At 38.1% G+C, this 22,283-nt stretch overlaps 2 protein-coding genes across 2 annotated transcripts; one reads left to right on the top strand and one right to left on the bottom strand.

The window, feature by feature from the left end:
* Positions 1 to 1,311: 1,311 nt before the first annotated feature.
* Positions 1,312 to 5,304, bottom strand: mmp13b (matrix metallopeptidase 13b). The gene is made up of 11 exons (XM_028573418.1): positions 5,204 to 5,304; positions 4,926 to 5,036; positions 4,211 to 4,338; positions 3,943 to 4,091; positions 3,675 to 3,800; positions 3,437 to 3,592; positions 3,154 to 3,274; positions 2,824 to 2,957; positions 2,581 to 2,740; positions 2,331 to 2,434; positions 1,312 to 2,217 (listed from the first exon to the last, which is right to left on the bottom strand). The coding sequence occupies exons 1-11, from the start codon at positions 5,291 to 5,293 to the stop codon at positions 2,117 to 2,119; spliced, it is 1,380 nt and encodes a 459-aa protein (XP_028429219.1). The 5' UTR covers positions 5,294 to 5,304; the 3' UTR covers positions 1,312 to 2,116.
* An 8,006-nt stretch (positions 5,305 to 13,310) lies between these two features.
* Positions 13,311 to 18,202, top strand: mmp20b (matrix metallopeptidase 20b (enamelysin)). The gene is made up of 9 exons (XM_028573992.1): positions 13,311 to 13,510; positions 14,155 to 14,303; positions 14,496 to 14,621; positions 14,732 to 14,890; positions 15,035 to 15,203; positions 15,535 to 15,668; positions 15,929 to 16,085; positions 16,729 to 16,832; positions 18,100 to 18,202. The coding sequence occupies exons 1-9, from the start codon at positions 13,311 to 13,313 to the stop codon at positions 18,198 to 18,200; spliced, it is 1,299 nt and encodes a 432-aa protein (XP_028429793.1). The 3' UTR covers positions 18,201 to 18,202.
* The last annotated feature ends 4,081 nt before the right edge of the window (positions 18,203 to 22,283 follow it).

Here is a 22,283-nt window from a genome sequence, read left to right as displayed (position 1 = left end):
AGCTTCATTGTTTCTGAAACTTTAGCTAGAGATACTGCACTTTTCAAAACTGGGCTGCTCACAGTACACAAATTCTTAATTTTCATAAAACATCTCACATGTTTCTAAACCTTCTGTTCAGATAATTGGCTTTAGGTTATAGTATGCTGGAGGATGAAGATACTGTGTGTAATGGGCCTTTATTAATAGGATTAGTGCTTAGTCTGTTTGAATCAAGGTATGCTCAGATCTAATATGGCCAGAGCCAAAGATTTTTCCCAACATTTGTTGCCCTAATGAAGCATACACTAATTCTGTTTTCTCCAAACTCAGGAATGGATTGAGAAAACCTGACAACTCAGCTGTGGAATATTGTCATAATGGTGCATATATCTTGGATATTACTTTTTTTTTTCTGTATCTCACTTAACCCGTCCCAAAACTGTCCCGACTCTGGTTATGGAAGGACCTTTATGCACTAGAGCTGTTGATAGGAGTGCTCTCTAGTGGAAAAGATGGGGAACTACATGTGCATGACAGAGTGAGACTTAGACGGTAGGAATAAACAACCTATATCATCATATGGTTTGGAGGACTTATTGCCCATTATGTCATGGTAGTGTAACCAAGGCAAGTGGTGGGGGCGTTTAAATCCACCAAATAATTAAATATTGCCATAAGTTCCCCACAAAATTATAAAATGATGCTAGAAAGAAAAGAAAAGAGGCAAAAAAAAAAATCATCCTTTACAGGAGCCAGACATACAGGGGGGTTACCTGGGTGCTACAGAATGCCCAGACAGAGGCAGAAAGTGGAGCTTCCCTGAAAGGGAGGAACTAGGTGGTGGCATTACCGTATGTAATTCCCATACTAGTACATTCAGTGTCTCACTGAGTTGATGTATGTTTTTGTTGCAAAGCTATGAATGAAACTCTTGTGTGAGGAGTTTGTTGAATATTGATACCTTAAATATATAATCATACCTACAATTTTCAATGTGATCAGTACATTGCTGGTCTGTAATATGTATTTTTCATTTTTTTTTCAAGCCACTAACACCCTGCAAGGATATACTATCTGATAGTTTGCATGAGGGCTCCATGTAGGAAGTCTTCAGTCTGACTGAAGTTTATTATATGCAACCATGCAGCCTTTGAGTGACAGAAAAGAGTCCAGCTGCTTTAAGATTATGCGTCCCATCTGACTTCCCACACAAACAAATGACTTGTAAAAAAAGTATAATGAGGTTTGGATTAAAATATATTTGTGCAAAATATGTTGTACGGTACACAGACAGTTTAATTTGTCCTCATCAAAGACCACACTAATTGCCTTAGTTTACTTATATTTTATTTAACACATTTCAACCATTTCAAAAGGTTTTGAAAATACTGACAAGGAAATTCACATATGCCAGTCAGTGCTAAAATGCAAAAGAAATGTGGGTTAAGTAAGTGGCTCTTTCAGCCACATTCCCATCTATGTCAAGTGTTAAACCTTATCTTTGGCATACTCAATATGCAGTGTTGAGGATATTACTTTTCATACAATCTTGTATGTTGGAACTCCCTCAAAATGTCACTAAATAGGAAAACATTACTTTACGTTCAGCTCTTCAACAGTTCAACATAAGAGACATAGCTTTAATTTCTCTGCTTTTATTGTAATTCACACAATTTACAAAAATCTAAAAACAACAAGAAAATATTAAATTGCTGCGCCCTCTGTTGAAATACTATGTTAGTTAAACACGTAGTCAAACAATGAGCTCACAAAGCAGCTAAACCGTCACTGACAGTAAACTTAACCTGCTAAGGATCTTGCTGTCCATAGAGACACTTGTAGTATAAATATAAAGATGTAAAATAAATAGCAATAATCTGAGGAAATGTATCTCTGAGGAATTTTCCAGCATTCTATTTCTGACACATTATACTTTATAACCTACAGGTGTCCAGCACTAGTAAAAAATAAACTTTAACTGTAACAGGTCAACCCTGCATGTCTCCATTTCCCTGCTCATTCAATGTTCCATTTTTAACATTTGTGTATTTTGTTTATTGCAGAGATGTGTTGTGTGCCATGATGCAGCAACATATATTTTTGATGCCATCACTGTCGTTTGCAGACCACCTCATCAGCAGTTGAGAATGGAGTTGGTCCTCATGATGCGAATGACCTTCCTTGAGGTGTAACTGTACTCATACTGCATGTGTTCATGGAAGAAATACAAGAATCCTGAAAGAAAACAAAGTGGGATATCATTTAGGAAAAGCAGTGTAGTGGTAAAAAAATTATAATTTTGCATGCTTTAACTATATTAAAAATTTGATAATTGAGCGTCATAATACCATAGTGATAAGTAGCTGCGTCGAACTCGTCATCCATCCCAGGAAAATCTTCCTCAATGGATCGTGGGTAGCCACTGTCCATGGTGCCTGCTGCTTCATCATAGCTGTAGGTGACGAAATAAATGTAAAAAAAAGTGTTGATGAAATACAGAATTACATGTTTCAAGAATGACAGAAAAATTGTGCTGTGCAGATTTAAATACTTTAAACTTTACTACAACTTGGACATGTGATACTCATCACCGCATACCTCCAATAGTCCTCATCAGTAAAGAGCAGAGTTTTCCCAGTGTCTCCAATGTGCACAGCTGCATCTATTTTTCTTATTTTCTTGGGAAGACCAAGTTTGTGTATGTACTTTGGGTAACCATTCACAAGGTTATATCCATTCAAAGCCCACATCCGGATCCCTGTTGAAACATAGAGTTACATATCGTATCTATTATCTAATTAAAACAAATATAATAGCAATAAATAAGTATGTATAACCCACCACTAAATATGATGACAAGATCCTTCTCTGGATTCTCGTATGCTGCATCCACCTTGTTGGGGATGGTGGGCCATGTGGACTTGATTAGTGTTTGCTCAGGCTCCGGCATCTGAGGATGAAGACGCCAGTAGAATCTGCAACAGATTGTGTCGTGTTTAAAAAATATAGCAATAAATTGAGCGACAATATGCAAATCTTAATGTAGAGTAATTGTTTGGGTCACGGAGTAATCAACTCTTTTTTACACGCATGCTAGTGGTTATAGGTTATAAGTCTATTAGTCCATGATGATCTAGAGTGTATGTACTGTATTAGCATCTCCTACTGTACCTGTCTTTGAAGATGATGGTTTCCCCTCTGAGCTCGGTAACAGCATCAAAACTTAACATGGGGTCACATTTGTTTGGTGCATCAGGCTTTGGCTTCACTTTTCTTTGGTTTGGGTTTGGGCCTGTGATCGAACATCTGGCATCAAAACATAGTTCACATATTTCCATGCAAAAATAAGTCTAATGCTATAAAAAGCACGCTATCAATTATGATTTGACTTGAATTTAGATTGTTGAGTTTAGAATCAGCTTTGAATCCAAACACAGATCATGTATTTCCCCACCGTAGAGAGCTTGAATGCCTTCAATGTCATCCTCAGCCAGTGGGTAGCCTGTAGTGTATGAGTAGACGGGGTACATCAGGGCGCCGGCGTCTGACGAGTGGGACATACCGAGGGCGTGGCCCAACTCATGGGCCGCCACTATAAACAGGTTGTAAGCTGAAAAGAAAAGATACTTAGCATTAGTCATTATAGGATACAGTTTAGGGGCTTATGTTGTACATTTGTGCATAAATCTTACCTGATGAATCTTTTGTCCAATTTTCATCCTCATCAAAGTGAGTGTCTCCTCCGAGACCTTGGCCGGGTGGGTAGGCATGAGCCAGCAATCCATTAGGCCCATCAAAAGGGTTGTAATCTCCATGCTCTACAGAATAGAGAAATTTTAAACATGTTGAGCAGAATGCGCACTAATATAATGTCTATTCTTTAGAACATTCAATTAGCAAGTGCAGTGTAGAAAATCATGTATTTTTGTATTCAGAGGATATACAGTATGTCAGAATGACCTTTTGCTCCAAAACTGATCATAATGTCAGCAATGCCTTTGTGCAGCTTCTTAAAGATCAGAGGGGTGACATCAGACCAAACGTTCAGCGCATTGCGGATGGCTCTGTCTACATCAGACTTCTTCAGATCTGGTGTATAATTCACTATCCTGGAACATCATGGGATAGACAACAATGACAATTTGTGAATACTGGTATTCACTTTCTGAATAGTTATATCATAGTCATAGTTCTCTTATAGTCATAGTCATATCATTTTAGTGCATACCTGAATGTGACATTGTTGTTTTGCCATTTGAGGTGACGAGGGAAGTGATTGTACTCCCCGATGTCAGGGACGCCACATCTGGCCTGCTTCATCACCTCCAAAGTGTTGTCGTCCAGATTCCCAGTCACCTTCAGAGGCGGGAGAGGTGGAAAGAAAATATGTGTTGCCAAATTACTCTAGAATGTATCATTTTAAAACTGTTTAAGGTACATTTTGTTTGTACCACATGGATTTCTTTGGAAATTATTAGTGGTTTTTAGTTTATTTTAATAATATTTAGGCTATTCAAGGCTTACATTGTAAAACTGTGACCTGTATTTATACAATATAGTTTCATGTGTATGCTGTGTTGAATGCTGTCCCCTCTGTCTTGCACCATGAGCTCAACAAGGCGAGTCCCTAACAAAGGTTGTTGTAATGGCAATAAAGGTAACTCACCTCAACCCAATACAACTTTTTTCCCACAAAAAATAACAGTTTTATTGTAAACCAAAATATTATCTACACTCCCTGTTGCACAAGAGCAGCACCATGAAAACCAACCAACCAACCAATGAGGTGACACACATGAAGGTGGACCACCAATAATATGCTAATTTCATTTTTGAATCATTATTTGTTTAACTACGAATAAAACCTACCCAAATTAAGACATCAAATGCTGCTCATTTAGAGTACAAGATCAATAACTAGCCTACTTTCCAGATCTTGTCACCTCGAGTTTGAAGAAGTTCTGCATCGCCTTGATCTTGGTCTGAAAGTCACTCGATGATCTCTGTCTCCCTTGGAGACCAGTTGGAAGCCCATAGAACTGACGGAGGTACTTCTGTTTGTTGAAAGAGAACACATGCCGAATATCATTCATAATGGTATGAACAAATAGGCATGGATTACTCCACTCAAGACTGTGTGGAGTCTTTTTTTCTTTGATTATGACAAAAAAAGCCACTTGAAACCAGAATACAAGACCAAATTAGAGAGATCAGATCTTACCTCTGCTAAAAGCTGGTTGTCTTTGTCCCCAGACGCCAGAGGCAGAGCAAAGGAGTGAGCGACCAGCGCCAGCAGCAGCAAAGCTATCATTGTTGCTGTCTCTGTGTTGTCCAAAACAGTCATTGGGGTCAAGAAGCTCTGAAGGGTATTTATAGTGTTTTGGGTCCACTGTTTTTTCAAAGGGTCCCTAGTGATTCATGTAAAAGCACCTAGCCACTGACTTCCTCCTTTAATAGGAATGTGCTTGTATCTGTAAAACTGCAGTCACTGTGGTTTGAGTGTACTCCTTTGAACCCACCTAAAAGGCTTTCATCAAGCATTTCCCATTTCCCAAATTGCAGTGACTTAAGACGTTTGCCAATAGATCCTCTGAAAATGTCAATGAGGCAAAAATTATGCATTTTTTATTATTTCTAAAAACAAGCATAACATGGCCTTAGATTTCAAAGGGATAACCCTTTTTGGTAGATATACTCTGAGACTTTCCCTTAATAGGGATGTCATATCAGTAGTTAATTCCTTTACGTTTTAAATACATAAATAAATAAATGTCCTACTATGAAAAAGTAGGGAATTTTGGGAATTCTTTCATGCTGCTGCTGGTCTCATGATAGTCATTCTGTGTCTTGTTATTTTAGGTAAAGACATTTTAGGATATGTGACTAACACGTAAAAATAAAGAAATAGATGATGAAAGCATGACATTTATATATATATATATATATATATATATATATATATATATATATATATATATATATATATATATATATATATATATGTCCCTTATGATATATTATGTTTTACATAAATGCATTCAACATAATGTTAGCTCTATCATATTGACAAAACATGAGACAAACACATGTTTTGCATGTAATTAAAAGTGCATGTTCTGCATGTGTTTGTCTGGTAATAATTGACATGAGCTCTAGGTGTTTCCCATGTTGCCCTTTAGTGATTCACAGTCACCGGGATTACGCAGAGCATGAATTACAAAGAATGAATGAATACGTAATGATCCTAGTTTTCTCATTCATGGGAAATGTACTGCAATAGGTTTGATCACAGCATAGAAACCTTAGTGATCTACAACAAACACAATGTAATATAAAATCCGGAACAATCGCTTGTTACAACACACAAAGAAATAGAAGCACAAAGTACAAAATAGAAGATAAGAAAGCTATTTGATCAAAAATAGAACATTTCAATTTTTGTAATCTTTAGCCGTAGTAGTGGCTCTAGGGATGGCAATGTCCACCACTTTGGTCCAGACTGAAATATCTCAACTATCAGAAGGACTGTCATGAACGTTTGTGCGTTCATGGTGCCCAGAGGATGAATCCTAATGACTTTGGTGAACCCCTAACTTCTCATTTGGCGCCATCATCATGTTGAAAATTGTTATCTATGACAAGATACCTGCAAAACTAATTTCCATCAGCCTCAGCGCTACTTTGTGTCTAGTGCTAAGTAGCAAATGTTAGCATGCTAACATGCACAGCTAAGATGGCGAACATGGTGAACATAATGTTAGTATGTGAGCGTGTTAGCATGCAGCAAGCATTTAGCTCAAAGCAGTGCTGTGCCTAAGTACAGTTGGCATGGCTGTAGATTTAGACTGGTAACACTGGGGAGGGTAGAAGACAGCTCATTAGGTAGATTGAAGGAGATAAAGAGAGGAATTATAGCATTCTGAATTGATTGTATAGAAAACGACAATGCTTCTCACAGAATTTTTTTTTTTTTTTTTTGAATATTACAATAATTCAGTTAATGAAAAGTTTAAGTCATTCTTCTGTTTGGCATTGCAGTAGCGATGATGTTCAAACTGATTCTGGGCTATAAAAGACCTTGAGAGTATTGTTCCAGACAATAGATACCTGCAGGTCTCTGGAGTCAAGGCAGGTAAATACATGTTGTCTATTACTATGTCTACTACATCAGTGTCTGTGTGAGACAACAAAGGTAATTATTTGCCCCTGCCACAACAGTGGAATTCCTTAACTTTAACAGAAAAAGCTGGTAATGACCACTAGAATTGTACATTTTGAAAATGTTTATATTCTACTAAATAAAATCGACATTGTTTACTGTGTGATCAATTCATATTTGGATACAAAAGCGCTCTTTTGTAGACTTAACTTAAATTGCTGCACTGACAACAATAAGGAGACGTCAAACAGAAGAATGTGACTGCATGTGTTACAATTGTAGTAATTATCAACATATTTTTGGAAAATGTCTGGTAATGACAATGCTTTGCTAAGTATGAGACTGTACGTCAAGTGTTGCAGTCAAGGTAGGTATGAAGCTGTTGCCTTGCCAGAGAAAACCCAAACCCACTGCATTAAGAAGTACAGATTACAAACAGGTGGTGGCATGGCGATTGGTCATTGGTGAAATGCTCATCTTCATCCAATTAGTGATATCATGTGTAATGCGTAACAAACATTGTGTCCAAACACTTCCGCATCCTGTGGAGACATATGTATATTTTTGGAGTAACATCATTGCTGAGAAGGTGGTTAACAGAGTGCTCCTGACTCATGCCAGGGGAAGTTAGCAGCTAGGGGGATTTTTGCTGTTATTTTAAAACTCACCGACAAACACGCACACAAAAATATGGAAACATATATTCACTACTGTGTTGTGGACCACTGTCTGTATTTAAAAGAGAAATATGGTGTTGTATGACCTATATTGTAATGGCTGGTCTGAAGACTCACACCTGTGAGCCACAAACGACACACTCTATGGTGCACTGAATTATATTACTGTTACCGAAATCTGAAAATTATTTCCTAAAATTATAATTTACCACTTACAGGCAAAATAAATCTCAATTTTAAATTTTTGGAACCATATTGCCTGATGGTGGCGCCAGAGGAAACCCCATGTTGTTTATCCTCTATATAACAAGTGGTATTACTGTAATGCACTTTATGTGGGGGTAAGTGGGTCCTCCATCGCCCGTCTACAGATGGTACAGAATGCTGCTGCACGTCTTTTAACTGGCACACGTAAACATGAGCACATTTCCCCCATCTTAGCCTGACTCCACTGGTTGCCTATTCAATTTAGGATCCATTTTAAAATTCTTTTATTTGCTTTTAAAGCCCTGAATGGTCTTGCCCCGCCCTACCTCTCGGAGCTTCTACGCCCTTTTATCCCCACTCGCTCTCTCAGGTCAGAAGATCAGCTGCTCCTGAGTGTGCCTAAAACTAACCAGAAGCTCAGAGGAGACCGTGCCTTTGCTGTGGCGGCTCCTAAATTATGGAGTGATTTGCTTCTGCACGTTAAACAGGCCTCTTCTTGGTCTGTTTTTAAATCCTGTCTTAAAACCCATCTCTTCTCTGTGGCCTTTGACACCTAGTAAGATGTTGACTTTTTGTACTTCTTTTAATTATTTAGATTGATTGTTTTTCATTGCGCAGCTATTATTTTGTATTCATGTTATATTGTTATGTATTTATGATGTATGTATTAATGATGTCTTATTTATTCTTCTGTACAGCACTTTGGTCAACTTTGGTTGTTTTAAAGCACTTAACAAATAAAGTTGGATTGGATTGGATTGGACTCTCCTACTCTTAGCTACACATATATCAACCTCCACATTCTTCAACTTATACCTGGAATTAGTGGGATGGACTAGCCCTCTGCTTTTGCAACTGAGCAGGGGTGGCCCTCCTCATGTTTGTGAAATCAACCTTTTAAATGTCAGTGTTTTCTACTTGGTCATAATATTTTGGCATGGAAGATGCAAAAGGATTGTGGCCTACAGGGATGACGTGAGGTGTAATGAAATCAACCACTTCCCTGCTGTGTTAGAGGAAAGCTGATGCATGTTCTCCAATGGACAAACCTAACCTAACCCTAACCCTAACCCTTTTTTCAGCAGGGTATGCACCCGATGCTGCTTCAAATGCAGTTAAAAATATATAATAACACTACTAATAATTTTGTATTTCAGTCTTGATGTGTTAGAAAATATGAGAGAACACAGTTTTTACAGCATGTCCTTGCCCATATGACGTATGAATCAGTTGCCTCAACTTTGTTTAGAAAATGAGTCAGAACCAACCGGAAGCTGCATTTACATTTTGCTTACTCTACAGCGCTGTGGAGATAGGTCTGGCAATGCAATTGACTAACTGAATGTTTGTTTTGTGCCTGTAGGTGCTTCAAATGACGTTTTACAATAAGAGTCCTACAAGAGAATCACTTTAAGGATGTGTATGTGTATTTTTAGTTTTTTCTTTTGACAATTTTAATTTTGTGAACCAGTTCAATGAGGTTACTTGAACGAGTAACACATTCAGTTGATTCAGAGGTAGGCTTTAATACTAGGCCCTTTTCTCTGGCAAAAAAGCAGCAGTAGCCTATACTAAAACATTCAACTGTTTTATGGTCAGAAAGTTTGGACATAACTATAAAGGCTGCCTCCATTGTAAGAATTGTATGCATTTCTCCTGAATACGTAGGTAATATTTGTTGGTTAATTGGTTTTCTCACACGTTAGCCTTTAATTTAGAATGTTAACTTGAAGACTCTGTACAATGTGGCTCAATGTTTCCTGTAATAATAATAATAATAATAATAATAATAATAATAATAATAGTAATAATAATATAGTAATAATTTATACTTTATTATTCCCGCAAGCAAAATTACAATGTTTTTTTAAGATAATTTTTTGGGGCTTTTCCCTTTAATCGACAGTGACAGTGGATAGACAGGAAAGTGGGGAGAGAGAGAGATGGGGGATGACACACAACAAAGGGCTGCAGGTTGGATCCGAACACAGGCGCTGCAAAGGACCCAGCCTACATGGGGCGCACGCTCTTACTGGGTGAGCTAGAGGTTGCCCCACAATGTTTTCACTCTGTTGTTAGAATACACATTACACACAGGTCTGAAATACACACATGCTCAGTACCTATTCATGCACTAATGAAGAGATGTCAGAGTGAGGGGGCTGCAGCTGTCAATGGACAGGCGCCCCGAGCAGTTGGGGGTTCGGTGCCTTGCTCAAGAGCACCTTGGCAGAGCCTAGGAGGTGAACTGGCACCTCTCCAGCTACTGCCATCCCCAAATGAGGCAGAATATGCAGAATAGACCTTTAAAACCATAATAAACATATTATAATACTGTATCAATACACTCATTGGCAACAGACTGAGGAAAAATAATTTAAGTTTATTATACAGACATTGTCACTTGAATGTATCACACAATTACATAACCACGATAGCATTATTGCTAGCAAAAGTATGGAAAATTTATTGTAAGTCTCTTTGGAGAAAACCGTCTGGCAAATAAATGCAACATAATATAATGACAGAGCATGGTCAGTGAGCCACAATATGAATCAGCTACAGCTTACAGTAAAGAGAGGATTTTGATTACGCAGATGATGATGCAAAGATGTATCACGAATGATACAGTACACTATTGAAACTATAATTTTATCTTTGCACATTGCAAGTCCGCAAAACACAGTAAACTAGACTCAATTAAAATGCTGAGCAACTGCAATTGCAGAGCAGCTGCAAAGATTCAAACCACAGTGACTGCTGTGGTGTAAGTTCAGGCCCACTCAGCAAAATTTAGAAACTACATGTGCTGAATACCACAGGAGGGCAGCAGAGACTCTTTTGGAGTGGGAGCTGGTCCCATGCCACCTCTTATCATGCCCCACAATGTAATGCTGAAATGCAAAATTTTAATAAATACAGCACAAATAACTTTGATGTCAGATTTGCTCCATCATCAAAAGAGCCTGTAAAAACATTTTTGATTTGCTATCTAGTCTTATTTTTTGCTTTAAAGGTTGATAGTGTGTGATACTTTAAATTAGGACCCATGACAAACATTTACTCAATAAATAGTTCCATCTATTAAGCTGCATCTGGACTGCATTATGTGCTTTTGACAGGAAATCCCCCAGACCCCAATACATTGGTATTTAAACAAAAACAAATTAAAACTATGATATGAAGTCATTAGGAACATACTGAATGACAGTCATGATCATTTAGAATGTTAGAATAAAGCACCTGTGAGATCTAACAAAAAGTAGCCTACAGTATACCTCTGGGGTTTAGTCCTTTATGTACTATGATGATATACAGTGTCTTTAATACTGCATAAAGTAGTAGCTACTAATTATTACAGACCAAAACAGATGCTTTCCAAGACAAATATTAAACATATCAGCTTCTGTGTAACATCTCTGGCCCCTTGTCAGTGTGAAAGGGAATGTTTGGGGCAAAAGAAAGATGTTTCGACTGCTTTAATTACCACAGCGGTCTCCCCCAGCTTGTAACCTTGCAGCTCCAAACTACACTCTCAGTCATCACTCCAGCTTAAAATGACTTCATTACCTCGCCTGTACTCGGACCATAAAACCAAAGCAACACAAATTCCTTAAGTCTTTTTGCGAAAGAGCGTGGTGTACTCTGGAAAAGTCATGTTGCCCTGCAGAGGAATGCTGTTGTTCCCATAAAGCTCCACAATGACCAATCAACCATAATTGTACCCTGAATGTACCACGGCACCACCCTTGCCAGTCTATAGGCGGCCTGGCTGGCGGCCATTTTCTTTTTTTCCGAAGGCCTTACATCCACCCCTGCAATTTCAGCTCCCCTTCAGCGGACTCTCTCATTGAAAGGTTACATGTATTTGCTGCTAAAACGGGTAAAGAATGCACTTTGATGGGGCTATTTCGGGAGTTCTTGCAGTATTGCGTAGGACTGAGTAGTGCCACCCAGCTCATTGTGTTGCATCAGTCGGGTCTGGAGGGAGTTTAGTTGAGGTTGCCCTACAGGAGATCCACTGAGGAAATACTTTTCTCAATATCAGAGCTGCTTGATTTTGATGGTGGAAATATCAACATGTTTATGCCAAACATACTCATAGTTAAAGGTATGACTGCAGAAAAAAATCCTTGTCTGTGCTGTGTGTTGCCTCATCACTTGTTTGGGATTGATTGGTATCTGTGAGTCAGCACCCTGCACTCTAAAACTCCCAATGTATGTTTTGTGTCTTTAACTTATTCATATCACTTGAATTACTATTGAAACAATTTTAGCCTGAATTTGCATCGGATTTGAATAAGATGTTGAAATTGAAACCAAACATTGAATACGTTAGCCATTTAGATCATGATTGGAGCAAACATCTCACGTGACCAAAACTATTCAAATGTCATTTCTTTCTTTTCTCGTTTTACTGTCCTTGGCTTTCTGCAAACCCCTCCCTAATTCCATAGTACTGTCTGAGGCTTCCCTTGGATTTGCAAGTGGTATGAGTCACAATAACCATTTAAAAGGCTTTCTCATTAACCAGAACTTCATTCTCCATGTTTTTAAACTAGGCCACTAAAATCCAGGTAGCGTAAAGTCTGTTAAATGCATGTCATGCTGCTTTCATGCTGTATCTTAGTCTTACTTATGCCTGGTCCGTGTCTTATGGCGCCCACACTTATGCCGGAGAGAGAGAGCTCTCCTCCTACAGAACCACAGGTTAACTTGAAGCTGGCCACAGTAAGTGCATAATTACATGAGCTGCATGATATTAGACTGGATGGGACTTATTATCTTGTACAATGCCAAAAACATGCCAATTTGAAGGTATTTCTTTTGAAGGAAAGAAATTGCAAGGATCCATTCTCACTTGTGTGTTGGATGTTGAGATCATGTTTTTTATTTCTTTTGTTTTTGTGTGGGTGGGGAGCGGAGGTAAGTAACTGCACTGCCCTCTGAGTTCTTGTAGCGGTTTGTCTTACATCTTCTTTTTTTCTCTCTCCCTAATTTCCTTTCATAAATGTATTCTTGTCTTTCTGTGGAAAGAATTGTTGGGAAAGACATTCTGCATGGAAATTAGTTACCAATGTTGCTTGCAAAGTCTTTATTCACTTTTGAATGATTTGAATTGTATTTATTTGTAGTTGTAATTGTAATTATAGATGGTCTAATTGATATTTGATTATTTGATTATTTAATTCCCTGGCTCTTCACTGCAACATAATATCTGATTTGGGCATCAAATCTTCTTATAGGAATACCTCCAGCGGTACTACAATCTGCAAAACGACCCTATGGCGCGCATAAGGCGGAGCGGCCCCTCCTTTACCTCCAAGGTGAAAGATATGCAGATATTCTTTGGGCTCAATGCAACAGGCATGCTGGACTCAGTCACCCTGGAGGTGATGAGGAGCCCTCGATGTGGCGTGCCAGATGTGGAAGAGTACAGCCACATCCAGGGGACACGATGGAACAAGAATGTCATCACCTACAGGTATCTAAGTGGTCTTTAATGATGTTTAATGATCAAGATGCTACCAATCTTTTTTACTTTTAAAGTGGAGTAGAATTGCAGTCTGAAAGATACATCTGTAGATGAAAGATATAGACATGTCGGACCCTGACTGAACTTGTCAAAAATATAACAGTGTGGTTGTCCCTAAAAATGTAAACCTCGCCAATACGTGGGAAACATTTTAATGCAGCAGGCAATAAAACCTTTGGCAGCAATAGGGAACTGTCACAAATCATTGTGGTTAACACATTTTTGGGTTTGGAAGTCCTGCCTCTGAGAGTTATTGTGGGCTCGTACAAGTGCCAAGTTCACTATATATACTTGAACTTACGTATGTAACACTGTCTGGTACGTCCTAATCCATTTCTTTGCTATTTCTGTTTGGGTCGGGCCTGCTGGATTACATACAGAATAGATGCAAAAATAAAGAGAAACTAAGACAGGCAGCTATCGTCAAACGCTGTATTACCACATTTAGAGTACATGTCATCTATGAACTTAGCTATTATTCTTTAAAAAGTATCACAAGTTGGGATAACATTGCTATCAATCATTTTTAATCATATTAATAAGATGTGTTTCTAGGGGACACTGTTTTTATCATCATGTTCATCATGTTGCAGCATTGGCAGGTACACCAGAGATTTGCCTCGCAACACTGTGGACTCTCTGGTTGAGTCAGCGTTCAGCGTTTGGGCCAGAGCCAGCAGTCTGACGTTTGTCAGGTCACACACCCGCAACGCTGACATCATGGTGGAATTTGTGACCAAAGGTGGGTTGGTCTTTTTGCTTCACACAAGCATAAGCAATAAGCAAGGCAGCGTCATCATGCACTGACTGTTGCTGAATTTAACAGACTCATCTAGACGATGTGAACAGAGGCCTGTAATTTTCTTCTGGCATGAAATAAAATTGTGTTCTCTATGGTTTCTATTTCATGTTTGGCCTGGATTACATTATGAAGAACATGGTGACTTTTATCCATTTGATGGACCCAGAGGCACACTGGCTCATGCTTTTGGTCCAGGGCTGGGCGTTGGAGGCGACACGCACTTTGATGACGATGAATACTGGACAGCAGGAGGGACAGGTGCAGAACTGAAATCACACTGGCACCTCACAATGATGCTGAAGGGATTTAATAGAAAGCCAACAAATCAAATATTATCATTTGGATGCATATTATTTGTGTTATTGCAGGTTTCAATCTGTTTGTTGTAGCTGCACATGAATTTGGCCATGCTTTGGGCCTAAAGCACTCTAGAAACCGAGAGTCACTGATGTACCCAACCTACAAATCCTCCAGTTCAGCCAACCTGTTATCCATAGAAGATGTAGCAAACATCAACGCACTTTACAGTAAACAATTTCTATTTACTTAAAATACAGAATTTATTGTGATGGAAGTACAGTAACTTTGTTGGAATATAGTTCAATTTGAGTGTTTTTATTGTTATTATTGAAGTGGAACCTGATCTTTAAGTGTGTGCTTATGTGTGTTAGGTCCAGTCAGAGGTCCAAATTTCTTTTCGAGGTTCAGCTGGAGCTCTCAGAACAACCCCTGGCTGTCAGGGTCGCTGTTCCCTCTGCTCATGCAGAACAAATGTGCTTCAGACTTGACCTTTGATGCTGTGTCCATGCTTGGGGATGCCACCTTTTTTTTTAAAGAAAGGTATGTTGATGATTTTTCGTTCTTTTATTCTTTAATTTAAAACACTTATTCATATTAAGATATATTTCCTCTTCAGAAAAAGCTAAAAGGTCAAAGGTCATCCATCGTTTGTATGTCTAAATGAGTCTCATATAGTAGATTTTAGGATCTGATGGTTGAACATGTAAAAGTGTTAGCATTTACCATTCAATGCAAACTGAATGTAATATTCTTCTTGCGATGTAATTGAATTGATACATGTATAAGGTTTTGCATGATGGATATATCATTTCTTTTCTTTTCATCATAATCATGAATGTTTTGACCTAACCGACAATGTTTTTCCCAAAAGATACCTCTGGATTAAACATAATGAGCAATATGACATCAAAGAAGGTCCCATAACCAACTTTATGCCCAAGATTGAGACCAGCATTGATGCGGCCTTCTGGGTGCCTCGCAGATCCACTGCTTACATCATTCATGGTAACTATCTTAATTCAGTGCTGCAAACTGCAACATAATGTTCCTTGGTCTCACTGCCTCCTTATAATTAAATCTAATCCCAATTTCTATACACAATCCAACTATTAATCATCCCAGAACTCTACATTCACAAACATTCAACATTCATAATAGATTAAAATATGTTACCATTTTGACAATCACCAAATTAGTGAAAGCCCTCTGACATAAAAAAGAAAAGAAAAAGACAAACACAGATTTTTTTCCCTTTGTTTCAACAGAATCCATGTTCTGGACAGTGAAAGGCTCTGTTGTAAGGAGCAAGCCTCGACTACTCAGCCACTTTGGATTTCCAGCCTGGGTCCAGGACGTTGATGCGGCAGTGCACATAGTGAAAACGGGACGCACCCTTTTCTTTACGCATGACCTTTACTGGAGGTAAAGCGACAAATGAACAACATGAATCCAATAACTGGATCAATCATGGCAATTATAGACTTTTGACTCAAATTGGAATCAGCCATAATAGCAATTGCACTTACTTAAAGGTCATTCATTTTCTTACCCAAAGAACTTTTTACTTTGCTTCTTTTGATCGTTTGAGCTTATTTGAACAGTTAAGTCGTGCACTGCAGTTAGAACAATACTAAATGTTTTGCTCTGTAGATTTTAGTTTTCATCATGAGGACAGAAAATTTGACTCCAATATCATGCATTAGCAAAAGCCACATAAGAAATTCATGTATTGAATTCAGATTGAATTAAATACAATTATACTGTACTTTTTTTACCCTAAATATAATACTTAATACTTAAAAATTGCATATATTTAATGAAAGTGTAGTGGCATAATCGAGACAAATCACAAAGCACCGGTAGGTAGGGACATTAAAAACATTGACTCTGACTGAAAGATTCCGTTTGTCATTTGGACCTCACACAGAGAGCAAAGGGCTCAATTTGGACTTTGATGATGTGACCATACCAATAGCAGTCATGGACAAATGTTTGTCTCAGCTTTGAAAGGGAAACAGATGACCATGAGTCATGACTTCTGATGTTTATATCGTGTCTGTTTCAGTTACAATGAAAACCGAAGGGTTATGGATTTTGGTTACCCAAAGTACATCAGCGAGGACTTTCCTGGAGTCAACACAACAATAAATGCAGCTGTTCATAAAGAGGGTAAGCCAGTGTAATTATTATTACCCACTGAACTGTATGTTTGAAATGTTTGTTCCGTCAAATCTAAAAGTGTTCCGCAACAAGCCTAATATACACATGAACAGTATCAGTGTTGTAATGTAACAAAGTACAAATACTTTAATACTGTACTTAAGTAAAATTTTCACGTATCTGTACTTTACTTTGTTATTTATATTTCCGGAATCTTTAACTTTTACTTCACTACATTTCCTAAATAAAATGTATACTTTTACTCCACTACATTTCCCTAAGCATCTTAGTTACTCATTACTACAAAATAAAATCAGAAGAAACTTCTTACACTGTAAAAAAGCAGGTTTGGTGAATCATTGCTCCTAAATTGCCAAGTTCCAGTTGGTGACCTAATGCCTGTTTGTTGCCAAGCGGCAAATAAACAACAACATAGGCCAAAACTAAAGAAGAAGAGGAGGTAGTATAATGACTGATAGTGTCATGAAAGCACCTGGTGCAGGCTCTGCCGCCATGGAAACAGACGATGACCACCCCGACGATAGTGGTGATGAACACCTTTGGCATGAGAAATACATAGAGAGTTGTGCGGAGCTGATAGTCTTAATTAGCTTTGTAGCAACTCATTTGGCAATGGCTTGAATGTAACGGACATTTATTAATATCAAAAAGTTACGCACTAAAGCTTTCAGTACAGTAAATATCAGATAATTTAAGACTTTTACTCAAGCAATATTCTAAAAAGAGACTTTAACTTCTACCAAAGTCATTTTCTGGTAAAAAATACTCAAGTATTGCTTTCAAGTACTTTATACAAGACTGAACAGTATAGGCAAACAGGGTGATGATCTGAAAGAAAAGTGTATAGAGTTAGGAGGTAGTATACTTCTGTCTGTAGTTTCAGGCGGCTTTTGCAATGTGTATTGTTATTAGTAGCATAGGAATGCTAATTTACATGAAACATCAGCTGAGTGTAGTGACCTTTTTACGGAGCATGTGGTTCCCTTCTATGATTTAAACCGTAGACTTTGCCCACTTTACTACTTTAAATGCCTTGATTTGATATACTGCCCTTTCGATTGTGAGCAAAAGTGGATATTTAAGTTCACAAAGCTCATCATCATCATCATCATCATCAACAAAAAACAGCAAAAACATTTCAGACAACACAGCATATTAGAGGTTAACCTCTAATATGCTGTGTTGTCTGGAATGTTTTTTTATGTGAATCACTGTATTTGCATCTTTAACATCTGTTTGTTTTTTCTCATCTCAGGTTTCATCTACTTCTTTATCGGACCACAAGTCTACAAATACGACTACACCCAGAAACATGTTGTCGGAGTTGAGAAAGCTAATTCCTGGCTTGGATGTTAAAATACTGTAAATCCATGAACATGTAGCAAGGAAATTACTTGAAAACCTTGATTAAATTAAAACGAGTAAAAGAAAAACACTGTGCTTCTTCAATTTTGAGTGAATTTTTATTATTGATTCATTTTTTTCAAAATAAAATAATTACAGTTCAAACCTGATAATACATGTGTGTTTTTCTTTTTATTTGTATCTCACAGTAAAACGCTCCCAGCATCAGTTTTATGGTTTGTTTAGTGTAAAAATCTTTTTTTATCAAATCTGCATGTCACTGTGGTCGAGACTGATATACAGATATCATGAATGTAATTTAGGTTTGCCTCACTAATGCCTGAAGGTTTTGACATGACTGAGTAAAATCTACAGAAGTCACAAATTACACTCTCGGCTTCTGGTTTCAGTACGACAAAACACACAGTACACACATGTCTTTCCCTTATAACAGATAGAAAGTTCAGACATTATATAGACGTCTCATTGGAAGATTTTAACCACAAAGATCTCCAGAAAATTGCGGCCGGTAGACCCAGCTCCAATTATGTGCTTTTGTGAAATGTGATTGCCCAACATCCCAGAGAATACTCCCATATCTCCATTTTTATGCAGATGACACTGTTATTTATTGTTGTGCAGCTACCATTAAGAAGGTGTATGAATGCTTGCAAACTGCGTTCGACAGAGTGCAAGCACAGCTTTATCAATTAAAGCTTGTGCTTAATGCTGAGAAGACCAAGTAATGGTCTTTTCAAACTCAAGGAAAAAAGAGTTAGACCTGAATATTGTTACTGATCAGGGTAAAACAATTGAGGTAGTTTCATCTTATAAATATTTAGGATTTTTAATTGATGATCACCTTTCTTTTAAGCTTCATATACAGAACCTAGTAAAAAAGTTTGAACTGAAACTAGTTTTTTTCTTTAGGAACAAATCTTGTTTTACTTTTTCTGCCAGAAAAAGGCTAGTCGATGCCACATTTCTCTCTATTATTGATTATGGTGATCTGTTGAACATGTTGTACTGTGTCTTCAGATGTTGGATGCTGTGTATCATGGAGCTTTAAGGTTCATTTCAAATTGCAGACCCCTCACTCATCACTGTACACTTTACTCCACAGTGAATTTGCCCTCTCTGTCAAATCGCTGGCTTACTCACCTTTATATGTTCATATACAAAGGCATTTTAGGCAGGCTCCCATGTTACATAACTGAATTTCTTTCTTTTACACACAGTGGTTTACGGTCCCAGAACACTATCTCGTTGAATGTACCTCAAGCCCGGACAGAGTTGTTTAAAAAGGCTTTCATGTTTGCTGCACCTTCTACTTGGAATGACCTACAGAAAACATTCAAACTACAGTGTCTAATTTCCTTAAATGATTTTAAAGGTTATGTTAAAACCATAGAACATTAGTTCATCCACACGTGCAAATGTTTTAACTAATGGCACTTTTATTTAATTGAAATGCACTTGAGTTGTCTTTGCCTCTTCTGTGTTTGTTTTGTGATTGTAAATTGTTTTTATATGTAACTAACTTGTTCTGCTATCTTGGCCAGGTCTCTATTAAAAAAGAGATTGTATATATCTATGAGACTAACCTGGTGAAATAAAAGTTAAATAAAAAAATATATATATAAAAATGTGAAGCCTGGTGGAAATGTGCATTTTAAACATGGAGTTGTTCTGGCTGTGGATACATGTTTTAGGTTCTCTGATGTTTGCGGCAGTCTTGTGGACTCTACCTGTCGATCAGGAACAGTGGCCAAGGCCTGAGGATGTGGAGCTGGCTGAGGTGTGTGGGTGGACGACTGCCTGAAACATAGTGACTGTGACTTGGTTTAGAAACTTTTATGAAAAACTATTGCAAACTGGAACAAGCAATGTTTTGTTAGTGTGCTTTTATTTCAAAAAGTAATATTGTGGGTATTTCATTTGCTTTGTTCTGTTATACATAACATATAGGCTGTATAAAATCTCAACGCTAAGTGATGGACAGAGAAAAAATAAAATATGAGGCATACTTCTGGCTCTAAATTGCAGCTTTTGCTCATCCCTTCTTTATCTCAAAATCCCATATCTCCCTCTTTGCAATTGATAGACTGTTAGTAAGGTAAATGAGGGATAATCCTTACTTTTACCAGGATTCACCTCGTCTGTGTCCTTCATGAAATGAACTACCAAATTGAAAACATAACATTGCTGAGAAATTTGCTCCGATGGCAACACAATTTAGAGTTTTTTTGTCTTCATATGTGCATCTGAAAAAAAGCCACCTTTAACAGAGGCAGAGAGTCGGGGAGAAGGATCCGGTCTGCGTCAGCCATGGAGGAGAAGATCAGAGAAATGCAAAACTTCTTTGGTCCGAGAGATATAGGTCACCTGGACCCTACTACCCTGGATGTCATGAGGGAGCCCCGGTGTGGAAAACTTCAGCTTTTACCCCGAAAAGCCTAAATGGAAGAACCACACCATCACATACATCTGAGATGTTTAGTTTTTACTGATTACTGTAATATTGTACAAGGGGCATTTTCTTGTAGATTGTTTTATTTTTATGACATGTTACGGGAGCTACAGCTGCGGAACTTGTCGCTCCCACTGTCTCATGTGTGTGTGTCCTTCTTTGGCACTGCAGGATTGCCAAATACACTGCTGGCATGAAGAGAGAGGATGTGGCAAAGTCCTGTTGTTCAGCCCTGAGGATGTGGTGTGATGCAGTACCACTGAGGTTCATCAAAGTCAACCATGGCAAAGCTGAAATAGTCTTCTCACACTCCCGCAGAAGTATATCTGAAAATCACTTCTGAAGAATAATTATGTTGGTTAAGCAGTCAAAACAGAGTTACCAATTATGTTTAATAATAATGCCACAAAAGAAATAGAAACACAGGTTATTGCATGTTTAAGTCCTGTCTAATTCATTGTAGTGTCTTTTCTGTTGCAGCTCATGGAGATTTCTTTCCCTTTGATGGGTGTGCTGGCTAATGCGTTTCAGCCAGGAGAGGGGATGGGAGGAGACACGCACTTTGATGGAGGATAAAACATGGACGGCCGGGAGTCAAAAACTCTTGCCTAGTTTACAGCACTGTGCGCATGTGACAAAAAATACAATCAGAGGGTAAATCATTAAGATGGGATGACACGGTTTAAGAGGTGCATGAAAGCATCTCATCAAAAGAAAACACTGAGCTGACAGAAAAAAAGACAATTAAACTGCTTCACAGATATTTCATGAGTGGAGTTAAATTGATCATGTCATCTCCTCCCACTGTGTTATCAGGGGGCCATTATTTACTCCCTCCCCCCTCTGGAACAGGGGCTTGTCTTAACACTTACTGGAATGCACAAGGGGACACTGCTTATTCTTATTCAGCTTATATCAGAACAATACGCACCTCAGGCTGGCAAGGCTGAGGTGAGGAGAGTGGAGGGGGAAAAGGCATTTTAAACATTTCAACAAGATGACTCTTGCTAATTTTTGTATACTGCTGCTGGGCTGTTTAGCCCTGTGTCATGTAGCACCTACAATTGCTCCAACACTTTCACCAGAGGACAATGACCTGGTGCAGTAATGCAGGATATATTCTGCATAAATATTTGCATAATTTTGCATAATTCTGTTTCGCTTATTTGCTTTCTTGCTGAGAGTTAGATGAGAACATTGTTTCCATTATCTCATGTTTGTCCATTACACGGTAGGAAGCTTTTGCCAGGGGATGATTTAGGTTGTGTTAGGTTAGCTTTGCTATGTGGTAGACTATTTCTTAGTAGAGTGTTCGATGGAGTGTTTTAGTGTATTTTAGATCAACTTAGAACAACTTTACAGTTTTAGTTCACTCTCACCGCGAATAACTGAGTTTCCAGCTCTGATGAACTAAGCTATGTCCAGCACCAAACAAGACAAACAGACAAAAAAACAGACACAGTTAGCGATTGGCTATGAACAAACTGGAGCATTTAGCAGCGAAAGAGCCAGATATTTTTCTCAGGAGTTGGTGAAGACAAAAACTAAAGAGCTAAAAGAAGAGTAAATAATGGACTTTTATTCATCAGGTGCCAAGAAACACGACTCCAAGTAAATGCTAATAT

This window comes from Perca flavescens, chromosome 3, assembly GCF_004354835.1.
Source record: "Perca flavescens isolate YP-PL-M2 chromosome 3, PFLA_1.0, whole genome shotgun sequence".
Taxonomy (NCBI): Eukaryota; Metazoa; Chordata; class Actinopteri; order Perciformes; family Percidae; genus Perca; species Perca flavescens.
This window is presented reverse-complemented; position numbering and strand designations above follow the sequence as displayed.

What these genes read in the sequence shown, in the direction of transcription:
- mmp13b (XM_028573418.1), bottom strand. Translation starts at nt 5,293, where the DNA reads ATGATAGCTTTGCTGCTGCTGGCGCTGGTCGCTCACTCCTTTGCTCTG. An exon ending in AGAACTTCTTCAAACTCGAG is followed by an intron (nt 4,339 to 4,925) that starts GTGACAAGATCT and finishes CCGCCTCTGAAG; the next exon opens with GTGACTGGGAATCTGGACGA. An exon ending in ACTGATGAGGACTATTGGAG is followed by an intron (nt 2,435 to 2,580) that starts GTATGCGGTGAT and finishes CGTCACCTACAG; the next exon opens with CTATGATGAAGCAGCAGGCA.
- mmp20b (XM_028573992.1), top strand. Translation starts at nt 13,311, where the DNA reads ATGGCGCGCATAAGGCGGAGCGGCCCCTCCTTTACCTCCAAGGTGAAA. An exon ending in ACGCATGACCTTTACTGGAG is followed by an intron (nt 16,086 to 16,728) that starts GTAAAGCGACAA and finishes TGTCTGTTTCAG; the next exon opens with TTACAATGAAAACCGAAGGG. An exon ending in TGCAGCTGTTCATAAAGAGG is followed by an intron (nt 16,833 to 18,099) that starts GTAAGCCAGTGT and finishes TTCTCATCTCAG; the next exon opens with GTTTCATCTACTTCTTTATC.